General features: G+C 39.1%; 1 protein-coding gene across 1 annotated transcript in view; it reads right to left on the bottom strand.

Annotated features, from left to right (window-relative positions):
• Positions 1 to 16,017, bottom strand: part of arrb2b (arrestin, beta 2b) — a 47,897-nt gene extending 31,880 nt beyond the window's left edge. Inside the window, exon 1 of the mRNA XM_083540811.1 lies at positions 15,727 to 16,017. Within this exon, the coding sequence (XP_083396937.1) occupies positions 15,727 to 15,749 (23 nt within the window). The 5' untranslated portion in view covers positions 15,750 to 16,017. The remainder of the gene's footprint in view (positions 1 to 15,726) is intronic.
• Positions 16,018 to 26,573: the final 10,556 nt, after the last annotated feature.

Below are 26,573 nucleotides of genomic sequence, written 5' to 3'. Positions count from 1 at the left end.
GCTGTGGTGACCCCTAATGGAACCAGCCAAAAGAAGAATAAGAAGAAACTCAATATGTGGCTTTTGCATTTTTTTTAATTAGGGTTTTTCTAGTTATAATAGGAAAACATCTAATTATGTAATCATTTAAATCCGATTAATCAAAAAAAAGAAAAATAATCGTTCAAATAATCGATTAACAAAATAACCATGACATAATCCAATCCTGACAGCTCATTGTACATCAACACCTTACTTAAACTCTTTTTTAAACTTGTATAATCCAGTTGTATGATACATTTGAATCACTAAGCAGCACCTTCAGCTGTCCACACCCATATGCTCATTCATTTAAACACTCAGCACTTTGGAATTAAAGCTTTCCAGCTTTGTGCTATGTATTTTATGCTTCTCTTTCTCTAATTCGACTCATCAGAGGCTTTCACGTCCTAAGAAGGTTGCTTTGGGTTATGCCCTGAATTAAACTTTTTATCAAATCCTTGCTCTGATGTTGATATACACTACAAAGTGTTCCCACAAATGTGTATAAATTGTCTAGAATGTCACTGTGTGCTGATGGAACTACAGTAAGATGGCTAAACATGTTCCAGAAGGACAAATGTCCCTGTGCACAAAGCACTGTCCATGAAGACATGGATCGCCAAGGCTGGTTTGGAAAAACGAATGGTCTGCACACAGCCTTGACTTCAACCCCATACAACACCTTGACCTGATTACCTGGAACATGAAATTCACACCAGGCCATATTGGCTCTTCCAAAAATCTAATACTCTTTAGGTTCCACCAAAATCTTGCTCTATTGTGCTTCTTCCGAATCGAGTGGAAATCCTCCTCAGGAAAATATAGGCTGAAACACTCCAAGGTTTTACAATGGAACGTTCAACACTACATTCAGTCCTGTAGAAGAACATCCAATTTGGTACACATGAAGCACCTCTTTTTAAACCAAACTTCCATAGTCCTTTGATGCAACAAAAACAAATGTCCTCTTGACCCCACACTGTCGGTTTTTGGCAGGCTGCAAGAATTGTTTTTTGATGGAAGTGGAAGATTTCTGCACAAATTTGCACATGAACAGTGACTTAATGTGATACGACATACAATTAGTTCGTCTTCAGTAAGTGCTTGTCCTGGTCAGGGTCACAGTGGATCAGAGTTTATTCCAAGTACACTAGGTATAAGAATGGAATACAACTTGAATGGAACACTATGCACATTCACTCAACAATCTGCCCACCATCATGTTTTTAAGGGGGAGGGAGGAAGAAGCTGAAGGACCTCCAGGAAACCTATATGAGCACAAGGAGGACATGCAATAAATGGACAAATATATTGGGACACCTGTCTTTTTCAGCCAAATGTGGTTCTTCCCCAAACTGTTACCACAAAGTTGGAGGCACACACTTGAGGCTGTAGCATTATAATTTCTCTTCACTTGAACTTGGAGACCCAAATCTGTTCCAGCATGACAATGCCTCGGTGTACAAAATGAACTTAAAGAAATAATGTTTCACATGGGTTGATCTTAAGTGGCTTTCTATAAAGCTCTTACCTCAATCCTAATAAACACCTTTGGGATGAAATGGAATGCTGACTGTACCCCAGGCCTTACCCAATATCAGTACCTGACCACACTCTAAAACCTAGTGGAACATCTTCCCAGAAGATATATTAACAGGATAATTAACAGGATATCGTGTTTATGTCTGTATAAGCATGTAGTACAAGCAGAACTACAAGAGAAAGCAAGAGAGAAAAAACTCTCTCCATAACCACTGGATCCTGTAGAACTACATTCAGTCAAATGAGACCATAAAAGCATCTAATAGAGATGTAGAGTCAAACTGCATCCAAATTTCAGCAAGCCACAAGGCAAACAAAAAAGTTTCCCCCTAGCTCCAATAAGGAAGACAGATGAGAAAATTCAAATTCGTGGAGTTCTTCAGAAAGAAATAAGGCGATTGGGCTGGTCTCAAATCACATTTTTTGGAGATAACTCATTTAAAAAGACAGGATTTTCTACAGTTAGAACTGGAAGAACGGGAAGAACATGAAATCCTTGTCCCCCTGAAATCTGCAATCAACACCTTGTGTGGCTTTAAAATCTGATTAAAATCAGATGCCGTGTGTTTACTTTGTCATTCTGTGTGTGACGCTGCTTGACGTCAGAAATTTGCAAGAAGAACAACAGTTGAAAATTAGCATAAAGGTAGGTCAGGGAGGAGAAAAGCTGGGAATTATATCTGTGTCAAATACACTCAGAACCATCACTGGGCTTTGAAAAGATAAAATAATTCTATGTTTATTCCTCTGTAAAACATTTCCAATAAAACAAATGTGACACAATGCTATTATCAGTATCTGTATCTGTTTAGTGCTCAAAATATCTCTATCAGTTTGGATTTTACCTGAAAGTAGACATGACAAATAAATCAGATACTAACATTCTACATTTGCTCAAACTTACTGTTTCAATCAAGTTTGTAACTGGTCTCAATCAGATCAGGCCAGCTCACATTCTCTCAAGCTTCTAAGCTAATATCTCTGGTTAAGATACGCACCTACTAATTATAGGTTGTGGCTTTGGTAGGTTTCAGAGGAATCAGATATGTTTTCAAAAAAATCTAGTGTTAGTAGTTCACAGTGCTGGGGTGTAACGGTACAAGCATTCGTACTGAAAATTTCCGGTACCAAATGCAATCCCCTTTACATGTGGCACGTAGTTCAAACCTTGAGTTCCCTTTGGAACGTATTAAGTGGCAAACCATTAGTTTGTTTAGTCTACGCCTTGCACTTTGAGCACATTTTTTAAAAATTATTAACATGAAAACATACACAACAATGCCAGGGGTATAAAAATAAAAATAAAAAAGAAACTAGAGAGTTAGCACTGTGTCACTGTGGCTACTCACTATTTTCCGGACTATAACACGCTTTGAACCCCGCGGCTAAACAACGAAGCGGCCAGTTTATGAATTTTTCCTGGGTTTTTCCCAGTTTCACAAGCTTCAAACCAAAAAACTGAGCCCTGTAACATTAAACCAATGAAATTGCAGAACGGGTTCAGGTGAAACAATGAAACTCTTTATATTAAATCAGATGCGCTCCCACTGAATCGGGCCGCACCACATCATAAATATGTATGAGGTTCCTCTGATGTTTGACCTGCCGCTCACTCAGACTGTCAACAGGAAATGCGAATCATTAGTCACGCTGAAAACAACCGGGCATGAAAAAACACACTTCACCTGTGTTCTGAGCTGCACGGCATCGGGAGAAAAGCTTCACCGATGGTGATTTTTAAACGCACGACGATGCCAAAAGAAAAAACTCTGAGATAAATTGTTGTGAAAGAAAGGAGGAAGACAGTGAACAATGACTTTCTTGGTGGGCTACTGTTTAGATACAAGCCATGTTACAGTCAGTGTCTTTCATTAAAGCCTGTGTAAAGTTCATTAGTTTTAATGTAGACACCTGCGGCTTATAGACAGGTGCAGCTTATTTATGTTCAAAATAAAAATCTTTGTCAAATTCAGTGGGTGCGGCTTATATTTGGGTGCGCTTAATAATCCGGAAATTACGGTAATTAGATAATATCTTTCAAATTTTTTATATTAAATCTAAACACACACACACACACACACACACACACACACACACACACACACACACACACACACAGATCTGTATTACACAAATGGGGTCTAACAAATTATTAATATTAAACATATTATTCTTTTTTATTATTTGATTTTATGTAATCAATTTAATTTGTTCCAATTTAATTACTCAATTTAATCAATATAATAAAGTGCATTGCATTCAATAGATTTATTCAATTTTATTTGTATAAAATATAAATTATTATTTTATATATTATTTAACCAAGCATGCATTTTATTTAAAAAATTTACAACCGTTCAAATTTTCTTTAAAAAATTGTAATAATAATTAACTGTGTTAATTAATAACAACAAGCAATTTTATGTTTTGCATTTCTTTTCCCTAACCGAACCGGAATTAAACTGAAGCGTGACTTAAAAACCAAGGTACACATTAAACCGTAAATTTTGTTCTGTCCTGTTACAGTGTATGATCTACTTGCTCCTACATACATGCTAGCAAGCAACAAGTCGCTTGTATTGCTTGTCTCTTGTGGGTGTGGAGAGAGTGCTGCTGTTGTTGCGCAGGTCTGTGTACAACACATCCAGCTCTGATGAAATAGAGTAAAGGCCAAATTGTAGCCTACAGCACATGATTTACCACAGTACACACTTTCTTTGGCATTAAATGGAATTTTAATCATTAAAAAATGTGAAAATTGTGAAAAATTTACTGTTTAGATGTTAGCAAAACAAAGTTACCGGTCCTAGCTACAAACGAGTGCGGCTCGGGACAGGATTTGGTGGGTGAATGTGGGTGCGGTTGGGAAAAGTACTCCTGTGTGCGGGTTGAGGGTTGACTCCCGCAAAATGGTCTTGAAAATATATATATTTTAATAAATTACTGAAAACAAATAAACTGTTTTCTATCTTCTGCACAAAAGCAACAATGGTAGCTAAAATACAATAAAACGATTTACAGGCACAGGGTCGGACTCTAACTCTCGCGTGGTTCATGTGCGGTAACTACTAGAGCACAAAAAGACAAAATGTCTGAAGCGCAAGACAGAGGAGAATCTTTGAGTGCTACAGATATTATTCATTATTTAATAAAGGAACATACAACACAACAAAACTTTTGACTGTTTTTTATAAGATAACGTTTCAGTTGCTGTAAATTTCCTTGTTTATGTCCATGTTCATCATTTACACAAAAACTCAAACAAAAAAATAAAACGAAACGTTTGTTTATATTCTGTTTCTTTTATATTCATATTCAAAAGGGAAGCAAGAGAAACCACATTTTTAAAAAAGCAGAGTAGTGGGAAGTAGCAGTCAGTGCATTGAAAATAAAATTACTAATACTTTTTTTTAATACAGAATCTGTTGGGAACGGTTTGAGGCGGGACTGAAAAATCCTACAAACTACAACTACAAACACTCTCCAGATAACCCAATGGTCTTTACTCGACAGCCCAATTTTTTTTCATAACGTCTCTGAACACATTTAATGAGAGGTCATATACTGTGTGTATGACAGAATAAGATGAAACACGTTATAGTTTATATATAGTTATATTCAAATTTTTTTTGTTAAGTTGTACACAGGAAGTAAAAACAGGAAGAACCTAAAGCTGACCCAGAGAAAACATATGTGGAATGTGTTGCATATGATTAGTCAAAATCATTAAGCCAATCGTTTGAATCCCAAGTGCATAAAGTTAAGAAAATCGGAACTCACATATCACTTGTTACACTGTTGCTGTAGTCTAAACACTCAAATCACATATCTATCTCTAGTTTCTGTCTCATTACACATCTCTGGTTATTATCACTTATCACTATTATACACAAAAACGCATACAAAATCCTGCGTTGCCCCTAGCAACAGAACTGTTCTTCCTCCAAGCCCATGTACCTTACATACATCACCAGTGTGTGAGCATCTCTCAGGAGTCCCCTTTCACCCCATGAACTAATGCTGCTCTGTGCAAAAATCTAACCAAACACTTAATTTTCTCACATTTGAATAAAGCACCAGTGTTCAGGCACGAGATCTAAAAACTGCAAACTACCTGTAAAAACGTCAGCCCTTTCATCTGTGCTTTTATCTGACTTGCTGCAACTTAAAAACCTTTTCTCCTTAGCAACAAATCTTTTACGTCAGGGATGTGCTGTGCTGATAAATGGGTTTTTCCATTGCTGCTTCCCATTGTGGGCAAATATTTCTAAAAGAGTCATTCTTTTGGGCTTCTGCTTTCCATAATGTGAGAATTAACCTTACAGACTTAGACACTATTTACTATTTTCAGCTTGTGCCACTATCAAAACGTCTCTTGACACTAAAGAGTAAATAGGAAGTCATTTGAGTTCTACAAAAAGAGCTACACAAGGCAAGTGTCCACTGATGTATACAAATAGACCTCTGTCGTAACATTACAGATTCATAAAACCAGATGTTTATGTCGTAAGTGCGCGCTCACACACACACACACACACACACCTTCACCGATGCAGCAAGACTCGAAATTGGCCAGGCCAATCACAAATGATGAGTTATGTAATTTAGCACACAAGCATATGAAGTCAGTCGCTTTGCTGCTGACGTAGAACACACTGCTGCAGAAATGCATTCTCCTATACATACCCGTCAGTGAAAAAAAGCACCGGGGACCTGACTGAGCAAAACTGGTTTATTATTCAGTTCAGCAGGTTTAACAAAAGGAAGTTATGCCGCACTACATGTGGCCCTGTGGAAGAGCAATCATTACAAGTCCTGCACTTAAAAACTTCCTGTAGTTGTTGATCGGTGTGTGTTTAAAGGCTTTGCAGTGGCTTCACTTCATTAAGAAGAACGATCTTACCACAACACGTATTCAGCTTAGGAATTTACACAAAGCTCATAAAACAGAGTTGAGATCATGTACCTTGTGACCGTCTACTGGACTGTTCGTTCAGAAAAAAAATGAGGCTGCTAAATTAACCCTTAACCACTTCGGCAGTCTGCGGGTTTATATCAGAATATAAACCCGGATCACAACAACTAGTGGATTTCATTGTGTAAAATGAATGATTAATTGCATTGCAAGGCAGACTTTGGCTTTCAATGGAACTCTATAAGCAATAATTATGCCCCCAGAACCACCTACTTCCACAGAAAAGTGGCAATTGCCAATGAGCACCAGGAAAATCTTAGTGCTTAGTCTCGGACTCAAAACATGCAAAATAGACTTGTTTACTCGTGGTGACAAGCTTTAGACTAAACACTCCAACCCTGTAAAAGATGTGACCTTTTTGCAATCAAGTGAATCACTAAAAGACCAAACCTTCTCTATCTCTGGAGAATGCTAGTGCAATTCTGTAATCAAGATTCTGAATCAAGATGTGGCCAAAACAACTATAAAGAAAACCATCAAGAAAGATCAGACAAAGACTGATGACTCAATAACCTAAAGTCCTAATAATCTTAGTAAAAACCTAGGGGACTTTTTAGTCCATTTTCTTCGTAAATAAATGCACCAGGAACTCATTAACGCATCACTGCCTCATCAGATGATCAAAAGACGCACGTAAAACAGAAAGAAACAAGTGATATTATGAAGCTAGTTAGTGAACTATGTTGCTTACAAATTGTTTTGTACTGTGCGCTTATTTTTTCCCTAAATACTTTTAATGGTGTCATTAATCCTTTTTTTTTTTTTTTGCAGTTAAATATAGTTTTTAAGGGAGATTTATAGTGGACACTTGGGGGAAGCAGAACAATTACATTGTTCAAGGTATTGTCCAATTGTCCTCATTTGCTCTTATAATAACCACTCTTCTGGGAAGATGTGCCACTAGATTTTGGAGTGTGCTTTTGAAGATTTGTGCTCATTCACTCACAAGGCGATTAGTAAAGTCAGGTACTGGAGTGCAGTCTGCATTCCAATTCATCTCAAAGATGTTTAATATGTCAGATACTAAGATCAAGATCTTCCACTTCAACAAATGTAAACCATATCTTCATGGAGTTTGCTTTGTACACAGGGGCATTGTCATGCTGGAACAGGTTTGGGTCGCCTAGTTCAAATAAAGGGAAAATTAAATACTACCAGATACAGAGACAAATGTTTGCCTCCAATTTTGTGGTTAAAAAAAAAAAAAAAAAAAAAAAAGACACATGGCTAGAAACGTTGGGTGTCCCAATACTTTTGGGACAAAGCTCTGGGTTTGAGTATAACATTAGTGCAACACACTCGCATCCACAGCCTACACACTGCACACTATTTCTAAGACAAGCTGAGCAAAATACACTATATAAATCTTCACGCATTAAAACATGGTGATGTTGCCTGATTTTTTAAACCACTGTAAACCGTTTCCACATATCAAACTCATAGATGTATTAAAAAAAAATTAGAGAGAAACGTTTTTTTCGTTTCTCTCGAAAAAACTGGCCACATCTTGATTCAGAATCTCTCTAATACAGAACACAAATCACACAAATTTTCCTCATGTTATCTGCATTCACACAACTGCATCAACACCAGTGCTACAAACCTTATTCCAGGCCATTCTAACACTGTGCATGCTCGACTAGCTAAGCGTTATATCTGGACCACACTAGAGGTCGAGTCTCCTGACATGTGTCCTGATTTTTTTTTTCATTATCCTCTCAGAACTTCCTGACGTGTGTGGTGTGGAAAATGACTGTCCAATTTTTTTACAGACTGGCTGTTATTGCCTTGATGTAAAAAAAAAAAAGACACACGGACAATATTTATGACTCAACAGCTGCCGAGTTATATGTGTTGTGCAAAAATGCAGTGTTGACCCAAATTAATACAGAAGTAAAAAAATTTTTGATCTTAGCTCACACTGAAATATTTCTGCAAGATCCAGGAGTTGCGAAAGTCGGGGCTCTTGTGACAAAATGTGAGCATAATCTGAAGCTTGCGGTTTATTATTCTAGACGATGGAGCTCAAAAAAAACTTTACTTACATATGCAGTGTAATACATTTGGCAATACATTTGCTTTTGTCATACAGACGAGAATCACAAAAGTCAATAGCAGACTTTTATACTGACAAATTGCTACACAACACTGGACTCTGAAAATAATTGACATTACATTTAAATGTACATTTACAGCATTTTGCCATTTGCCATTATTTAAAGTGGTGTACAGATGTTCATGTGCAAGTGTTTATCAATAAAAACACCATTTCGCTTAAAGTATTTGGACGCTTGAGTATGACACCCCACATGAGGGCTTTCTCCAAACTTTTGTCCCAAAGTTGGAGGAACATGACTCAACCATGACTATAGTGTATCTCCTTTTGCAAAAACAAAGGGGCCTAGACCAAACCTGTTCAATCATCGAAATGCACCGGTGCATAAAGTGTGCTCTATGAAAACATGCCAAGATTAGCTTGAATGCATTCAAGAGCCCTGACCTCAACCTCATTGAAAAACTGTGGGATGGATTGGAACACCACCAGGCCGTTCTGTCCAACGTTGGTGCCTGACCTCACTAATGTGGTGGAATCGACAAATCCACACAGACAAATTCCCAAAATCTAAAGGGTCTTCCAAGAACAATGCCCATGGTTTGGAAAGGGAGGTTTAAAATGCTCTTCTGGCTGTGATGGTCATGCATCCACATTCTTTTGGTCATAGTGTGCACACCCTCGTACTGGTCAGAAACTGATCTATATTATCTATCTGCAAATCCCAAGCTTCGTATAAGATTGAGCACATATCAAATGCAATTAATTGCTGTGAGGGAGAATATCTGTGTAACATTTTAACACAATATAATATATCCACTACATATAAAGCTCATTGACATAAACTCATTAAAAGAAAGAAATTTGCATTTCCTGGTGCCATTATCAAACACAAGCTCCCATAACCACAGCACATGAAATGAACGTGATTCAAGCGTACATAAGGCGTAAGCATCCCAGGAAATGCTGTGTGCACAAGAACAGTCACATGTGGCCATCGATACATTTATGATATTGTTGCGAAGGAAGCATGGGTGATTTTTATGCTCTGAAGCACGTGCATGACTTGTTTAACACTAAAACACTTGCCATAAAGCCTTTCCTTCAGCTTTTCACTGCGTACTACTGGCTATAAAGCAGATGGAAGCAAACACTTTTTGTCACAGCACAGTATGAGTATGCGGCCTTTTACTGGTAGTGGACAAGACAGTTACTATGGTGATGAGTGATGAAGCCACAGAGGTCAGGAGGGTCATCTACTTACAGAGAGACAGAGAAAGGGCTGTTTATGCTGGAGACAGAGGAGAGCATAGCGAAAAAGAAAAAGTGAAACAAAGAGAAGCAAATAAAAAATATTTGTACAAAGAAGAGAATTTTGTCAGTCGTGCAGTGTTCAAGCGGTCAAAAGGCAACTGTAACACGAAGTACCACATATTACATTATATTCATGAATCTCTAAACTCAATTTATTAATTCTGACTTTAATCCCTTACCTCTCGATTATCCTAGTGATTTACAGTGGTGCAAGCAAAGCTAAAATCATTTCATCTCGTTCATTCCAAGAACACCATTCCCCTTCAACCTTGTATTATTATAAACAGTCAGAGACATGAGACCAGAGGGAATGTGCTTTTAGATTTAGTGTTTATAAGTTGGACATTAAGGTAACTGATTAACCCCTGCTACACCAGATTCCTGGTTAAACACAGTAGCGTGCTGTACTCTATACACACTGTAACTTTAACATGCTCTCCAGAAAGTGTGGACATTCCCTTTTCGTATTCAGATCTAAGTTTTTTTGCATCCTTTAGAGCAGAGGTCAGCAATTGTATCCACAAAAGCCTGCTGTGGCAACGGATTTTCATTTCATCCAAATAGAAGCCACACCAAGAACAACTGGTTTGGGTGCTGAGTCAGGATGGAAGAAAGCCAACAACCAAACCAGCCCTATACAGATAAAAGAAATTAAAAACACATACTGACTACTAGAATGATCAACTTTAATTAGATTAGATCTTATGCATCCCTAAGAGCCTCAAAGCCACACACTGAAATATTCTAACAAAGAAATAAACCAGACATCTGATTGAATAAAAGTTCACAAGCAAGTCTATTTCCATGATTAAACTAAGCAAGAGGCTAATCATTTTCAGCTTGTGGTTTTTTTATGGCATCATAATTATCTGTAAAAACCTCTATAAAGATGGAAGATAAGAGTCATTTACAGACTGGAAATTTCCATACATCAGACACATCAGATACATCTGCTTTATATCATAACTAAAAACTACATTTTAACTATGCACATCCTGAACATAGATTGTCCAGCTGGCAGTTCGGTCATCTCTGAGATGCTGCTAGAGAAATGTTTATGTTTATGTTTTTTTTTTTCAAAATTATACAATATAAACCACAAGCAATTAATATAATTGTTATATAAACTCACTATACACTTGCATGATTTGCACAGTCACGTCATAATGAAATATTTTCAGCCAATCTTGTGGCAACAGCCCAATGCATAAAACATGCATATACAGGTCGGCACTTTGGTTAATGTTTATATTGAACACTAGAATGGGATTCTATAGTATATGGTGGACTGGTTTAACTGTTTCCGTAGCTGCTGGGAAAAAAAGAAAAAGCATTCAGGGTGCAGAATGAGAGCTTTCAGATTAGAATGTCTAGATTGGTGTGACCTGACACGAAGGTTATGGTGAAGTCAAATAATCACTCTTTACAGCCGAGGTGATCAGAAAAGTAGCTCAGCATGTGCAAAGTCCTCAAAACTTAAGGTAAATATGCTAGACCTCACTGTTGTCAGCCCAGGAACAGGAATCTAGAAATTACAGTGAGCACAGACTCTTTTGAAAATTGGAATAATTGCCAAATTCTCTAATCGTTTTTTTTTTTTCAATTTTAGTTGCAGTGAGCCTGTGTAATAAAGAAAATGCTCCGAATATATATCGTATTAAATATGGTTGCATTTACCAGGTCATCCTTTCTTATAGTGTATATATACTGTTTATCACAACTGTATTAAATTTTTTTTTTTTCTTCAATACAAAAAGTGTAACGCAGGGATGAAAAATCTCAGACCACTGCTGAGTCTAACATCTGATGAACCTCGGCTAATTCCCGTGGCCTTCCAGGGCCAATATTCATGTTAGAAGACGGAAAACACAAACATGTGCTTTGATTCGCTCCTCCACTGCCTGAGCATAAAACAACTAGTTTAACTTTCAAAGGTCACTGCACACCTAGATGTGACATGTAAACATATCGATTAAGTTACACATCTCGCTTTAATGGCATACTGATGTGTCCCAGGAGCACAGAAAGTTCTACACTAAAGAATTAGTGTGTAGTGTTTTGCTTTTCGGGTTGTGCACCGTGTTGTATTTAGAATACTTCAAATAAATAAGAAAGGCGGCAAATCAGATGGGGAAAAGATGGGGGAACTGGGGAGCTGAAGGAAGGATTTCGCTGTGGGGAAAACGGGGTTAAGTGGACAGATTAGTGTGTTTGGAGAAGCAAGCCAACCGAATCTCCTGCAGCCTCCAGCCAACCTTCACTGGTGAGCGAGCCAGATGCACACTACACCCACAATACAGAGTGCCCACAACCTTTAAGCATGAGGAATGGAGAACGGTTATACTTATGAGCGTGTGTATATATATGTGAATACAGTAAACAGTACCAGGGCTGCAAAGACATAGCACTATAGTCCTGCAAATGGTTTAAAAACACATATTTTATGGTGAGCTAAATGCTAGAGAACAGGTTTAGATATGGGTACAGGATTTTTGATGTCTGTAAATGTAATCTGATGAGGTGATGACACTTCCACCTCTGGCGCCCTGCACTGCGAATGTGTCAATTAATAAGAGTTTAAACAAAATTGGTTCTGCACTGGTTGCTTTGGTAGGGATTGGTGATGAACAACAACTCCCCTGCACACAAAGGAAAAATGATCGTACAGTACAAACACCCATGCAGGCTTGCCACGTTAGTTTAACTGCAGACGTGCCAACATGGCAAATGAAAGAAATGCTAGCGTATGTTGGTTGCCATATGTTTTTTATAAAAAATAAAAAAAAACAAACAGCCACGCTATATACAGTATGTGTCTGTTACATAATAAAAGGCAGACCCATATGATGTCCAGCTTCAAATTTTTTACAACCAAACATACCACAGTCTCGCTTTCGTCGTCTCTACTGGCTCACAAGACCAAGGAATTTGAATTCCAAGCTCGAAATACATAATGTAGGCAGGAAGCAAAACAAAGTGTGCATAGGTTTTCCTTTATCTCTTTACAGAAACCATAAAAAATATGGCTAAACTATAACTTCTGGTGAATCCATAACAGTTTCTGCCAATTTCTTTATAATCCAACCTGAACTGTAGCTTTATTAATTGAATGTCACAGCAACAAAGCCGTTTATAGAGGGTGACCCAATATATGATTTAAATATTGTGATATAAAAACAATCATTGTACACTTTATATAAAGTAAAATCAAAGAAAATGTGCATTCTTTAAAAACCCTGACTGGCTGAAAAAAACCCAGAGCCAATTAGCATCTTTGTTTATACCAACTTTTGCTTTTATTAAAAAAAAAAAAAAATTAAGAAAACAAATCATTTGAATGAAAAACAGTTTAAATGTAGACCTGTTTTTTTATATAAGGGTGTTCCTTTTTCTATTTTATAAGACGATGCAGATATTAAAGCTTTAAATAACACCCAGCACCTGATACAGATATCTTCACTGTGATTAACCCGACCCGCTGAACACTTCTGTTGCCATGTTTTGGAAAAAAAAAAAAGTTGGCGCTGCTATTAAGACGTGTATTCTGTGTCTGTGTGTGTGTGTGTGTGTGTGTGTGTGTGTGTGTGTGTTTAACAAGTAAGATCAAACAGATTAAAAACAAACAAGTGCATGGCTCTTAATTAACAAGTCTGGCTATAATTCACATGACACTTATTTATTAATATACATAATATTAGCGTTTCTATAGTAAAAGCTCATTCACATAGACTTGGTGAACGGCAATCATAATCAAAGTCAACAGACATATTTCAACAGATTTCAGAACAATGTGTTTTTATGTAATGGCAAACAATAGAGTTTCCTGAAACGGTGAAGCTTTCTGTAGGGAGATGTTTATGTATATGGATTGAGTTTGCAGTGTCAGTGATTTGAAACATTAAATAAATTTATTGTATGGGAAAGTCTTTAGGACAGGGCAAATATAGATTTACAGTTTCTAACAAGATATAACAAGCTGCATTTTTGTCTTGCACTTCAAGAGAGAAAAAAAACCAGAAGCTGGTGATGGAACGACTGGAACAACTAGTTGCAATAGTGTAAGCGATAAAAAGCCCTGAGCTTGTCTCGTAGACGTTTCTACAATACTATAAGCAACTGTGCATGGTTAATTTACTTTTTCAAAGTTGCACATGTGAGTGAAAAATAAATAAATAAATACAATTTTAAATTAAAAAAAGAGTTGTATTCTTGAAAACCAGTTGACGCAGAAACAGCCCAAACCACCACTCTGCTCCGGATGATTTTTCCCAGAACAACGAGCCCCAGCGTGTTTTATTCCGCACACCACTTATTCCCCAGTGACAGTTTTCCCAGCCCATCCTGATTAAAAATAACAGCTGGCCAGGACAATGCTCAGCCTGCCAACACTAAAACCTCATCACCTCCCAGGACACATTAAATGTCCTCACAGGAAAATTGAAGAGTTCCTTAGTCAATAACATTAAATAAATACATACATAAATAAAGTAAGAAAAAAGGGTGTGTGTGGGGGGGAGGTGAACAGGCATAGGGTTCAGCTTTATGTTTTCACATCACGGGGTGCAGAGCGAGGGGCGTGTCTGAGTGCGTCACACATCGGAATGACGTCACGACACACACACACACACACACACACACACACACACACACACACACACACACACACACACACACAAAAGGAATACCTATGCGGTAAGAGCAGGAAAAGCCAAACACGAAGGACATCCCTACAATGTGTGCAAACTGGAAAAATGCATGGTGTAAAGGAGTGCAACTGTTTAGTGAGCCGTGATTGTAAGCAGGTTTTGGACTGAGCCTTGTACAATAGATGAGCTCAGATAGAGAGATGAAGGAGTCCAAACTAAAGAGGTGGCTCAGTTACTCATCAAACTGTACACGTACACCTTCGCCCACGACTCAACTGCCTCTAGAGTCAGTCTGCTGCTGCAGCACATCAGGGGTCTTTAATATTATTGAACAAAAAAATAAACAGAAAGATTCATGTCGAAAATCCAAAGGCTTTCTAAAGCAACCCGCGCAATCTCTCTCTCTCTCTCTCTTTCTCTCTCTCTCTCTCTCTCTTTCTCTAAAACACAGGAAACACACCGAGGCCCCTTGTTTTTTTCTTCTTCTTCTTCTAAAAGCTGAGATCGGAAGTGATCTACATGACTCTCACGATGCATGCAGCATCCGATTAGTTGGATTTATGCAACAGCTTTCGTGGAAATAAATAACTAAACAAACATAATCAACACTGACACTGAGATCCTGTTTGCAAGCTGCGTACATTGCACTGAAGTGTGTGTGTGTGTGTGTGTGTGTGTGTGTGTGTGTGTGTGTGTGTGTGTGTGTGATTTTATCAATAGACTCAACAAAGCACAACTCGATCCCACGCAACAATGCATTCTTAATTAAAGCGTGTCTATAAAAGGCTGTGATGGTGCACTTGGTGCTCTTTGCTTGTTGAGATGATCATTGCTTGGTGGATGCAGGAAATCAGCCCACACTTTTTTTGTGGGTGTTGTGAACGCGGTGGTCTATAACCCCACCCTAGTGATCGATCTGAACAGGTCAGTAGACTGGACGGTGAGGATGAAGTGCTTGATGGGGTGTGCAGAGATCACGACCACACGCCGAGTCCGTCTTCTCCTGCGACTGCTGCATAATCCTTCATTTCACTCTTTCACCCCTGTGTCACTCCCTGGTCGAGAGTCGTGACATTTTAAAGAAAAAACACACTGAACTTGTTCTAACCCTAATCCCTGATCTCTGATCGATGGCACTCAACCTTAAACTAAAAAACAAAATAAAACACTCTTACCTGGTCCCCGCCTTGTCGCCCATCTCCAAAGGCCTGTTTCTTCAACAACAACAAAAAAAACTAAAGGTGTCTTTAAAAAGAAGAGAGAGAAACGGATTGCCACTTCGATTGTAAAGCCTTCCGCTCCACTCTTCAGCCCGGGCTGTCTCCCCGATCACTGCGACTTGCTGCTCCTTTTCTTCTCGCAGGGTAGTTTCCCGCAGTCCCCGACACGGAAACCTCTGTTTGACTGCCTCTTCTGACAGCAGCCTCCCATCCGGCCTCCTTCCCCCTGACTGACAGTTCTGTCGTCCAATAAGATCGTCTCGCTGATGTGCGTCAACGCCTGGTCACGCTGTCCCCTCGCCCTGTGGGATTACCAATTAGAAAGCACCTTTAAAGAAGTGGGCGTGGTCTTGTAAAGGATCACACTGGGTACAGATAAGGAACTAGTAATTGTTGTACTATGGGCAAGAAGTTAGATTTGCTCCAACATAAATGGAATGGCTGATTGGATTTTAGAAATGAAAAGCAGTTCTCCTTCTCCCTCACCCTAGATTTGTTTCCTTGCATTTTTTGGTTTCCTTGCACGTAAATGATGCTTTGATTCAATGCTGGGAATATGGAAATACCATAAAAAATTAAATCCTTATTGCACGCTGTAAAATTTTCCTTACGTGTTTTGTTTTTTTACGCATATTTTTTCCAGGATTATGTAATAGACCCATAAACTTGCCCTATTGCCAGAAAATGCTATCTCCTGCCATCTAGTGAGTGGACATGGACCATGCATTTCTATTAGATTTGCAAGTCCTTTCCTAATTCCATTCATTCTGAAGGCAATCTTAACAAAAACGAAACAAAAAAACCCAAAAAAACTTTTGATGGTATACTAATTGGCATGCAAAACATTTTTATGCATGGGTCAGGGATAGTTATACTCCATCAGGATGGGTATAATTTGGAGAAATGTGTGTATGTGGTAATAAACAGTAAGAGTAGAAACAGTGTGGCTAGATTCTCTGTAAAACTTTTTCAATGAAAGGCCTAGTGTAAAGGCATGTGATCTGAAGAACATCTGCTCCTCGTTCATGCAATTATCGAATCAGTAAACCATGTGGAAGCAATGCATTGCATAAAATCAGGCAGATACCGATCAAGAGTTTCAGTTAATGATCACATCAAACGTGAGAGTAGGGAAAATGTGTGATTTCAATGACTTTAATCTGATCAAGGTGGTTCTGAATATTTTAGAAATTGCTGATCTTCTGGGATAATCATGTAAAACTGTAGAGGTTACACATAATTGTGCAAAACTAACAACAAAAATAAAGCACTTCAATAATGTCAATTCGGTATTTTTCCAGTCTTTAACTGTCTTGATGATCTTGGTGAGCATCTGCCAATTGCAGCTGCAGATTTGCTGACATCTTGTGCATTCTGAATTTCTCTATTTTCAACGTAGTTATCGTTGAATTATTATGCTGACTTTCTGACACCATCAACCAGTTTGCACATTCTCCTCAGTCTCACTTAGCAAATAGGCATTTCCTTTAGATATTTTTCTTCTTTTCTGTGTAAACAATTGACAGTAAATGAACAGGCAAATAGATGTTCTTAATAAAGATATTAGTAAGTATATATATATATATATATATATATACACACTCACAGGCCACTTTATTAGGTACACCTGTCCAACTGCTCGTTAACGTAAATTTCTAATCAGCCAATCACATGGCAGCAACTTAATGCATTTCGGCATGTAGACATGGTCAAGACAATCTGCTGCAGTTCAAACTGAGCGTCAGAATGGGGAAGAAATGTGATTTAAGTGACTTTGAACGTGGCATGGTTGTTGGTGCCAGACGGGCTGGTCTGAGTATTTCAGAAACTGCTGATCTACTGAGATTTTCACGCACAACCATCTCTAGGTTTACAGAGAATAGTCAGAAAAAGAGAAAATATCCAGTGAGCGGCAGTTTTGTGGGCACAAATGCCTTGTTATTGCCAGAGGTCAGAGGAAAATAGCCAGACTGGTTCGAACTGATAGAAAGGCAACAGTAACTCAATAACCACTCGATACAACCGAGGAATGCAGAAGAGCATTTTTGAACGCACAACACGTCGAACCTTGAGGCGGATGGGCTACAGCAGCAGAAGACCACACCGGGGGCCACTCCTGACAGCTAAGAACAGGAAACTGAGTATACAATTCGCACAGGCTCACCAAAATTGGACAATAGAAGATTGGAGAAACGTTGCCTGGTCTGATGAGTCTCGATTTCTGCTGCAACATTCGGATGGTAGAGTCAAAATTTGGCGTCAACAACATGAAAGCATGGATCCATTCTGCCTTGTATCAACGGTTCAGGCTGGTGGTGGTGGGTGGTGTAATGGTGTGGGGGATATTTTCTTAGTACCAATTGAGCATCGTGTTAACGCCACAGCCTACCTGAGTATTGTTGCTGACCATGTCCATCCCTTTATGACCACAGTGTACCCATCTTCTGATGGCTATTTCCAGCAGGATAACGCGCCATGTCATAAAGCGCGAATCATCTCAGACTGGTTTCTTGAACATAACAATGAGTTCACTGTACTCAAATGGCCTCCACAGTCACCAGATCTCAATCCAATAGAGCAACTTTGGGATGTGGTGGAACGGGATTCGCATCATGGATGTGCAGCTGACAAATCTGCAGCAACTGCGTGATGCAATCATGTCAATATGGACCAAAATCTCTGAGGAATGTTTCCAGTACCTTGTTGAATCTATGCCACAAAATTAAGGCAGTTCTGAAGGCAAAAGGGGGTCCAACCCAGTACTAGTAAGGTGTACCTAATAAAGTGGCCAGTGAGTGTGTGTGTGTGTGTGTGTGTGTGTGTGTGTGTGTGTGTGTGTGTGTGTGTATGTATATATATATATATATATACCACTGACACAGACCTTGTGTAAAATGTGAACAGTCTTCTACAGAAGCAGGCAAAGACCAAAAAATAGGTTAAAGTGTCATGAAACTAGGATACTGTTTTTGTGGAACAAGAAAAGGATCCAGTGGGATGTCCTGGATTGTTTTGTGAGGATTCTCTCGAATTAGTTTCATGTGGAATCAGGGAGATATTATGCTGAAATGATCAATAGTGGATTGCATGCTGGTGTGTGATTAAGTGATGTTGCAATCAATCTGCCTGAATCCTTACAAGGTGTGTAGTTGCTTTTTTAATTATAAAGGACTTTTCTCGAGACAGCAACTACACCAACATTATGACTTGACTTATAGTGACACATATTTTAATGAGAGTTCTCATTGTTCGAATATCAATATCAATGCACCCAAAGGTGTTCAGTAGGGTTGCAGGCAGAGCTTTATAACTGGCCACTCAAGAACTTCCACTTCAACACATGAAAACCTTCATATCTTCATGCTGGGACAGATTTGGGCCTCCGAGTTCAAGTAAAAGAAAAATTTAATGTTACTGCCCCCAAAGACATCCTGTACAAAAAAACCTCCAATTTTGTGGTCAGTTTGTGGAAGAACCACTTATAGATGAAAAAGTCAGGCATCTCAAAACTTTTGTCCATATACTGTATTTAATGTTGTAAATATAACCAAACTCTAATAATGTTCTAGTGGATATAAGTTGTTTTAATTATATTTTGTATAATTATTTGAAACAAATAATGTGTTGTTGTGTTATACATTTTTACAATGAGCCTTACTTTAAAAATATTCTGATGTAAAATAGAAATCCCACTGATGCTTTCCTTGGGTTTGAAATAGTGATTAAAAAAGCTCTATCTCCTGAAAAACATTTAACATGAGCAGAGAAACAGCAGTAACCAAAATAAAGAGTAAGTGAGACTAAACAGAATCTAATTGGTCTTTATAACAGACCTCAGTGGCCTAATGAAAATAGACGCTTCTACATCAGCAAGGCCATGAACCCCTGACATCAGACACACTATTAGTTAAATATGCCGACAAAGGCTTAGTTCCCTCCTACTGAGTGTGATTATAGTGTTTAAAGGACCCCTGCTGGTGTGAGTAATCAAGGGCTAGATTCCTTTCGAGCGAATGAAATTTCGTAATTCCATTATTTTTAAATAAACAATAAGATTATTGGCTGAAATAAATTCATAGATTGATGTAATGCTTTTAATATGTGCAGTTATGATATATATATATATATATATTTCTTTTTTTTTTTTGCAATTTTTTTTTTTTGCAATTTATTTCATCTTCATTATCTATTTAAAAGAACATGAAGCCACACAGTTTGTATGGTGTATTTATCAGCTTTGTTAAAATTGTTTTTATATAAAAGAGAGTCTTGTTAAGCAGTTTCTGCAGTAATGATTACTTAAACTTATAACCAAAGAAAGCACAGGTTTGTCCAAGATCAGCATTTATTACCTAAAAATGGAGTGTCAAATCTCCAATTATAAATTTATATACATAACACAAAACAAAACAAAGATGTTAAACCATTATACAGTATATACAAATTTTTAATAACCTTTCTTTCGGCTTCTCCCGTTAGGGGTCGCCACAGCGGATCCTCCGCACGTTTGATTTGGCACATGTTTTACGCTGGATGCCCTTCCTAACGCAACCCTCCCCAATTTATCCGGGCTTGAGACCGGCACTGAGAGTGGCTGGGGATGGTTCCCTGACCGGGGATCGAACCCGGGTCGCATGGGTGAGAGCGCTGCATCTTAACCACTAGACCACCTTCTTCTTCTTCTTCTTCTTTCAGCTGCTCCCATTAGGGGTCGCCACAGCGGATCATCCGTCTCCATACCACCCTGTCCTCTACATCTGCCTCTTTCACACCAACTACCTGCATGTCTTCCCTCACCACATCCATGAACCTCCTCCTTGGCCTTCCTCTTTTTCTCCTACCTGGTGGCTCCATCTTCAGCATTTTTCTACCAATATAATTCATGTCCCTTCTCTGCACATGTCCAAACCACCTCAATCTCGCCCCCCTTACCTTGTCACCAAAACATCCTACATGTGCTGTCCCTCTAATAAACTCATTTCTAATCTTGTCCATCCTCGTCACTCCCAAGGAAAACCTTAACATCTTCAGCTCTGCTACCTCCAGCTCCACCTCCTGTCTTTTACTCAATGCCACTGTCTTTAATCCATACAACATCGCAGGTCTCACCACAGTCCTATAAACTTTCCCTTTCATTCTTGCAGATACCCTTCTATCACAAATCACTCCTGTCACTCTTCTTCACCCACTCCACCCTGCCTGCACTCTTTTCTTTACTTCTCTAACACACTCTCCATTACTTTGCACTGTTGACCCCAGGTACCTGAACTCCTCCACCTTCTTCACCTCTTTTCCCTGCAACCGCATCACTCCACTGCCCTCCCTCTCATTCACACACATGTACTCTGTCTTACTCCTACTGACTTTCATTCCCCTTCAACTATGTCATTAATACATAGTTGGTTTAATCGGTAATACAAAATTTATATTAGTTTTAATTATTGACCTCTGACTTCATGTCAAAACTTTGGTTGTTTATGCAAATAAGCATGCATGTCTGGTAATTTTTTATGTCTGTTCAGGCTCTTGGTCATAAATATGGTCCAGATTTTTACACAATGTTCCCAACAAAACAACAAAAACATGAAGCCATGAAAAAAGTATAAAAAATCCTGTTCTTGTTTTAAAAATAAATTATTATAAAAAGAAATTGTACAGGGCTGGTGCTACATGACATTAAAAAAAATAAAAGATGCTAATGTAGTAAATATTGCCAGTCAGTGTTAGCAAAACTTATCCCAGCATGCTCTTTCAAATTAAATGGAGTTTATGCTTTCCAGGAAGCCAAGGAGTCACATGATTTTATAAGTATTTCTTGCATCCAAAATTCTGAAACATTTTACTGTTGAGCCAGTGGTGCTCAGGTTTTAGTCTAAGATTTAAGCCCTCAGACTTTGTATAGCTATAACATGGCAAGGTCACAAGTGTTTTTTAATAGTTTTTTTTTACACTGCTAAATTTAATAAACTTTTATTCATTATTCATCATCTTCTTCTTCTTCTTCTTCTTCTTCTTCTTCTTCTTCTTCTTCTTGAGTGGATGATTGGACAACTGAAATGATTGAATGCAAAACTGAGCCCACTTTTTTATATATTTCGTACAGTCATTAATTAGATGATAGAAAATGAGACCTTCAAGTTAAGCAGTAAAAGGTTAGCAACTCCAGTACAAGTATAAATACCCCAAAATAATATTTAAGTATAGTAACAAAGTACAGATGTTTAAATATTTTCCAACTTCTATAATCTTAATACATATAACAAAATTATGAATACTCTTGCTTTTATTGCACTTTGAATGTTCATTGTAGTTCCCTTGATTAAAAGTATTCTAGGTTGCACTGAGTTTTAAAGCTTACATGGTCTTTTATAAAATACATCTGAACAGCTTGCGCTATGCTAGCAAATCAAACCCAGTAAGGTTGAGGTTTCTTCTTCTTCTTTTTCTTCTTTCGGCTGCTCCCATTAGGGGTCGCCACAGCGGATTATTTGTCTCCATACCACCCTGTCCTCTAAATCTGCCTCTTCCACACTAACTACCTGCATGTCTTCCCTCACCACATCCATGAACCATCTCTTTGACCTTCCTCTTTTCCTCCTACCTGGTGGCTCCATCCTCAGGATTCTTCTACCAATATAACTCATGTCCCTCCTCTGCACATGTCCAAACCATCTCAATCTCGCCTCCCTCACCTTGTCACCAGAACATCCTACATGGGCTGTCCCTCTAATAAACTCATTTCTAATCTTGTCCATCCTTGTCACTTCCAACGACAACCTTAACATCTTTCGCTCTGCTACCTCCAGCTCCACCTCCTGTCTTTTACTCAATGCCACTGTCTCTAATCCATACAACATCGCAGGTCTCACCACAGTCCTATAAACTTTCCCTTTCATTCTTGCAGATACCCTTCTATCACAAATCACTCCTGTCACTCTTCTCCACCCACTCCACCCTGCCTGCACTCTTTTCTTTACTTCTCTAACACACTCTCCATTACTTTGCACTGTTGACCCCAGGTACCTGAACTCCTCCACCTTCTCCACCTCTTCTGCCTGTAACCGCACCACTCCACTGCCCTTCCTCTCATTTACACACATGTACTCTGTCTTACTCCTACTGACTTTCATTCCCCTTCTCTTCAGCGCATATCTCCACCTCTCCAGGCTCTTCTCAACCTGCTCTCTACTCTCACCACAAATCACAATATCATCCGCAAACATCATAGTCCAGGGAGACTCCTGTCTGACCTTGTCCGTCAACCTGTCCATCACCAATGCAAACAGGAAAGGACTCAGGGCCGATCCTTGATGCAGTCCAACCTTCAGCCTGAACCAGTCTGTCTTTCCTACTGCAAACTTCACTGCTGTCACACTGTCCTCATACATGTCCTGCACCACCCTCACATACTTCTCTGACACACCTGACTTCCTCATGCAATACCACAACTCCTCTCTTGCCACTCTGTCATACGCGTTCTCTAAATCCACAAATACACAACGCAATTCCTTCTGTCCTTCTCTATACTTCTCCATCAACAGTCTTAAAGCAAATAAGGCATCTGTGGTGCTCTTCCTCGGCATGAAACCATACTGTTGCTCACAGATGGTCACCTCTTCTCTCAGCCTGGCTTCCACTACTCTTTCCCATAACTTCGTGGTGTGACTGATCAACTTAATTCCCCTGTAGTTACTGCAGGTCTGCACATCTCCCTTATGCTTAAAGATCGGTACCAGCACACTCCTTCTCCATTCCTCAGGCATCCTCTCACCTTCCAGAATCTTGTTAAACAATCTGATTAAAAACTCCACTGCCATCTTTCCTAAACATCTTCACGCTTCTAGTCCTTTCCTGTCCTTTCCACCTTGTCCACCTGTATGTCATCTGGTCCAACCAGATCTTTATCCTCTTAATCGCTGCTCTCACTTTCTCCTTACTAATCCTATCCACATCTTTCTTTACCATCTCCACATCATCTAACCTTCCCTCTCTCTGATTTTCCTCATTCATCAGATGCTCAAAATACTCCCTCCACCTTCTCAACACACTCTCCTCACCAGTCAACACTTTTCCATCTCCATCCTTTATTGCTCTAACTTGCAGCAAATCCTTCCCAGCTCGGTCCCTCTGCCTGGCCAATCGGTATAAATCCTTTTCTCCTTCCTTAGTGTCCAACTTCTCATACAGCTCCTCATATGCCTTTTCTTTAGCTTTTGCCACATCCCTCTTTACCTGCTGCCACGTCTCCTTGTACTTCTGCCTACTCTTCTCATCACTCTGTCGATCCCAATTCTGTTTTGCCAACCTCTTTCTCCTTATGCTCTCCTGCACTTCCTTATTCCACCACCACGTCTCTTTGTCTACCTTTCTATTTCCAGATGTCACATCAAGTACTATTCTAGCTGCCTCCCTCATTACGCCTGCAGTAGTTACTCAATGATCCAACACCTCTTCACCATCACCGAGCCCCTGTCTGACCTCTTCCCTAAACCTCACACTACACTCTTCCTCCTTCAACTTTTACCATCTTATTCTTCTTTTACTCCTCACTCTCCTCCGCTTCTTCTTCACCTCCAGAACTATCCTTCAGCTCCAGAACCACCAGTCCACCATCCAATGCTGTTTAGCTACACTGTCCCCCGCCAACACCTTACAGTCTCCAATCTCCTTCAGGTTGCATCTCCTGCATAGAACATAGTCCACCTGTGTGCACCTTCCTCCACTCTTATAGGTCACCCTATGATCTTCCTTCTTCCTAAAATACGTACTCACCACTGCTATTTCCATCCTTTTAGCAAAATCCACCACCATCTGCCCTTCCACATTCCTCTCCTTAAGGCCATACCTACCCATCACCTCCTCATCACCTCTGTTCCCTTCACCAACATGCCCATTAAAGTCTGCCCCAATCACCAATTGTTCATTCCTAAGTACACCATCTACCACTTCATCTAATTCACTCCAGAATCTTTCCTTCTCCTCCATCTCACAGCCGACTTGTGGAGCATAGGCACTGATGACATTTATCATCACCCCTTCAACTTCCAGCTTCACGTTCATTACCCTGTCAGAAACTTTCTTCACCTCCACTACACACTTACTGTACTCCTTTTTCAGGATCACCCCTACACCATTTCTCTTTCCATCCACACCATGATAGAACAGTTTATACCCACCTCCAATGTTCCTGTCCTTACTCCCTTTCCACTTGGTCTCCTGAAAACACAACATATCTACCTTTCTCCTCTCAATCATATCAGCTATCTCTCTCCCTTTACAAGTCATAGTACCAACATTTAAAATACCAACCCTAACCTCCACTCTCCTGCACTTCTCCTTTTCCTGCCGTCTCTGTAGACGTCTTCCTCCTCTCCTTTATCTCCTTAGGCCAACAGTAGCCCAATTTCCACCAGAACCCTGTTGGCTAACGATACCTGTGGAGGTCGTTGTTAACCCGGGCCTCGACCGATCCGGTATGAAATTGTTATTTGTGATCCGCATATTCAATTTGACACATGTTTTACGCTGGATGCCCTTCCTAACGCAAGGTTTCAAAGACAATAATAAAATCTTAGCTGATTGTAAAGAATCAGTGTATGAGAATATCTGTGATGCTATGTAAGTAAAAAAAAAAATCTATGGTAGCTCCTTATTCATCGGTTATGTCAAAACTATATAGCTTTCCTAGTTGTTATACTGTAGTTAGTGCATAATATGCTTTATCTTTACAAAGTGTTTAATGGTTTAATACAAGACAAGGCACCCATGTAAGGCAAAGCAACAGATTGCCAGAACTTTCACTTACCTAGTCATTCAGTAATGTTCTTTCTGTAGTCTAGGAGTATTTAACACTAATATTTTTTATTTGTATCTCAAAGCCACTTAATGCGGAAAAAACCCTGATTGCCTCCGTCGACTGAAACAAAGACATTGCTAGTGATTGCTTCATTAGTTTGAGGGGTGAAAGTTAAACGCTTCACTCTTGATCGTTGTGAAGGCTGGCTGCCTAATGAACTCCCTTAGTGATAATAAAGCCAAATGAGCTTCTATGTTCTGTGAGATGAATCTGGATAAATTAACCAAGCATCAAAAGATGAGTGATAAATATTGATATACAGAATATACAGTATGTAAGGTCAAGGTTTTTATTTGTCAATGCCACCATATGTGCAGACATACAGAGGAATCGTAATACCATTTCTCTTCTCTCTCATCAAGTGAGACATTGTCATTGTCAATGCAATATAGAAAGGTGTTATAGGCAGTAAGTGCAATACCAGCACTCAGTGCAATATAGAACCCATTTTGTATGAGGTAACAGTAGTTATTCCTAAACTTTGGAATAGTCTTTCTGACAGTGTTCACATATCACATATCATAACCTTGTGCTCCAGTACATCTGGACAAATCAACTTGTGCTTGTTGATATTATGAACAGCAGCTACACTAATTCCTCTCCACTGCTTCTCTTTCTCTATCCCGAGACATCCTGAGGTTGCGGCAGCTGCAGTCACGTCCCACCTCATGAAGATTATGGACCTTAAAAGAAGTAGATGCAGAGCCCACAAACATCCTGAACCATCTAAAGATGTACCAGCGCCATTTAGATGTCACTTTATGTGTAGTTTGGACATTAAACCTCTTTGAGTGTTTAAAGGCTCTGGCATGGAGAAGCTGGTGTTGGATTTATAATGATCTCAAATTTTGAGCTATTTTATGAGTGCAAGTCAAGTCAAGTCAAGTCAAGATGCTTTTTATTGTCATTTCAACCATATATAGCTGACGCAGTACGCAGTGAAATG

This window comes from Silurus aristotelis (assembly GCF_946808225.1).
Source record: "Silurus aristotelis genome assembly, chromosome: 5".
Taxonomy (NCBI): Eukaryota; Metazoa; Chordata; class Actinopteri; order Siluriformes; family Siluridae; genus Silurus; species Silurus aristotelis.
The sequence above is the reverse complement of the archived record's forward strand: the minus strand, read 5'-3'. Positions and strand labels throughout refer to the sequence as shown.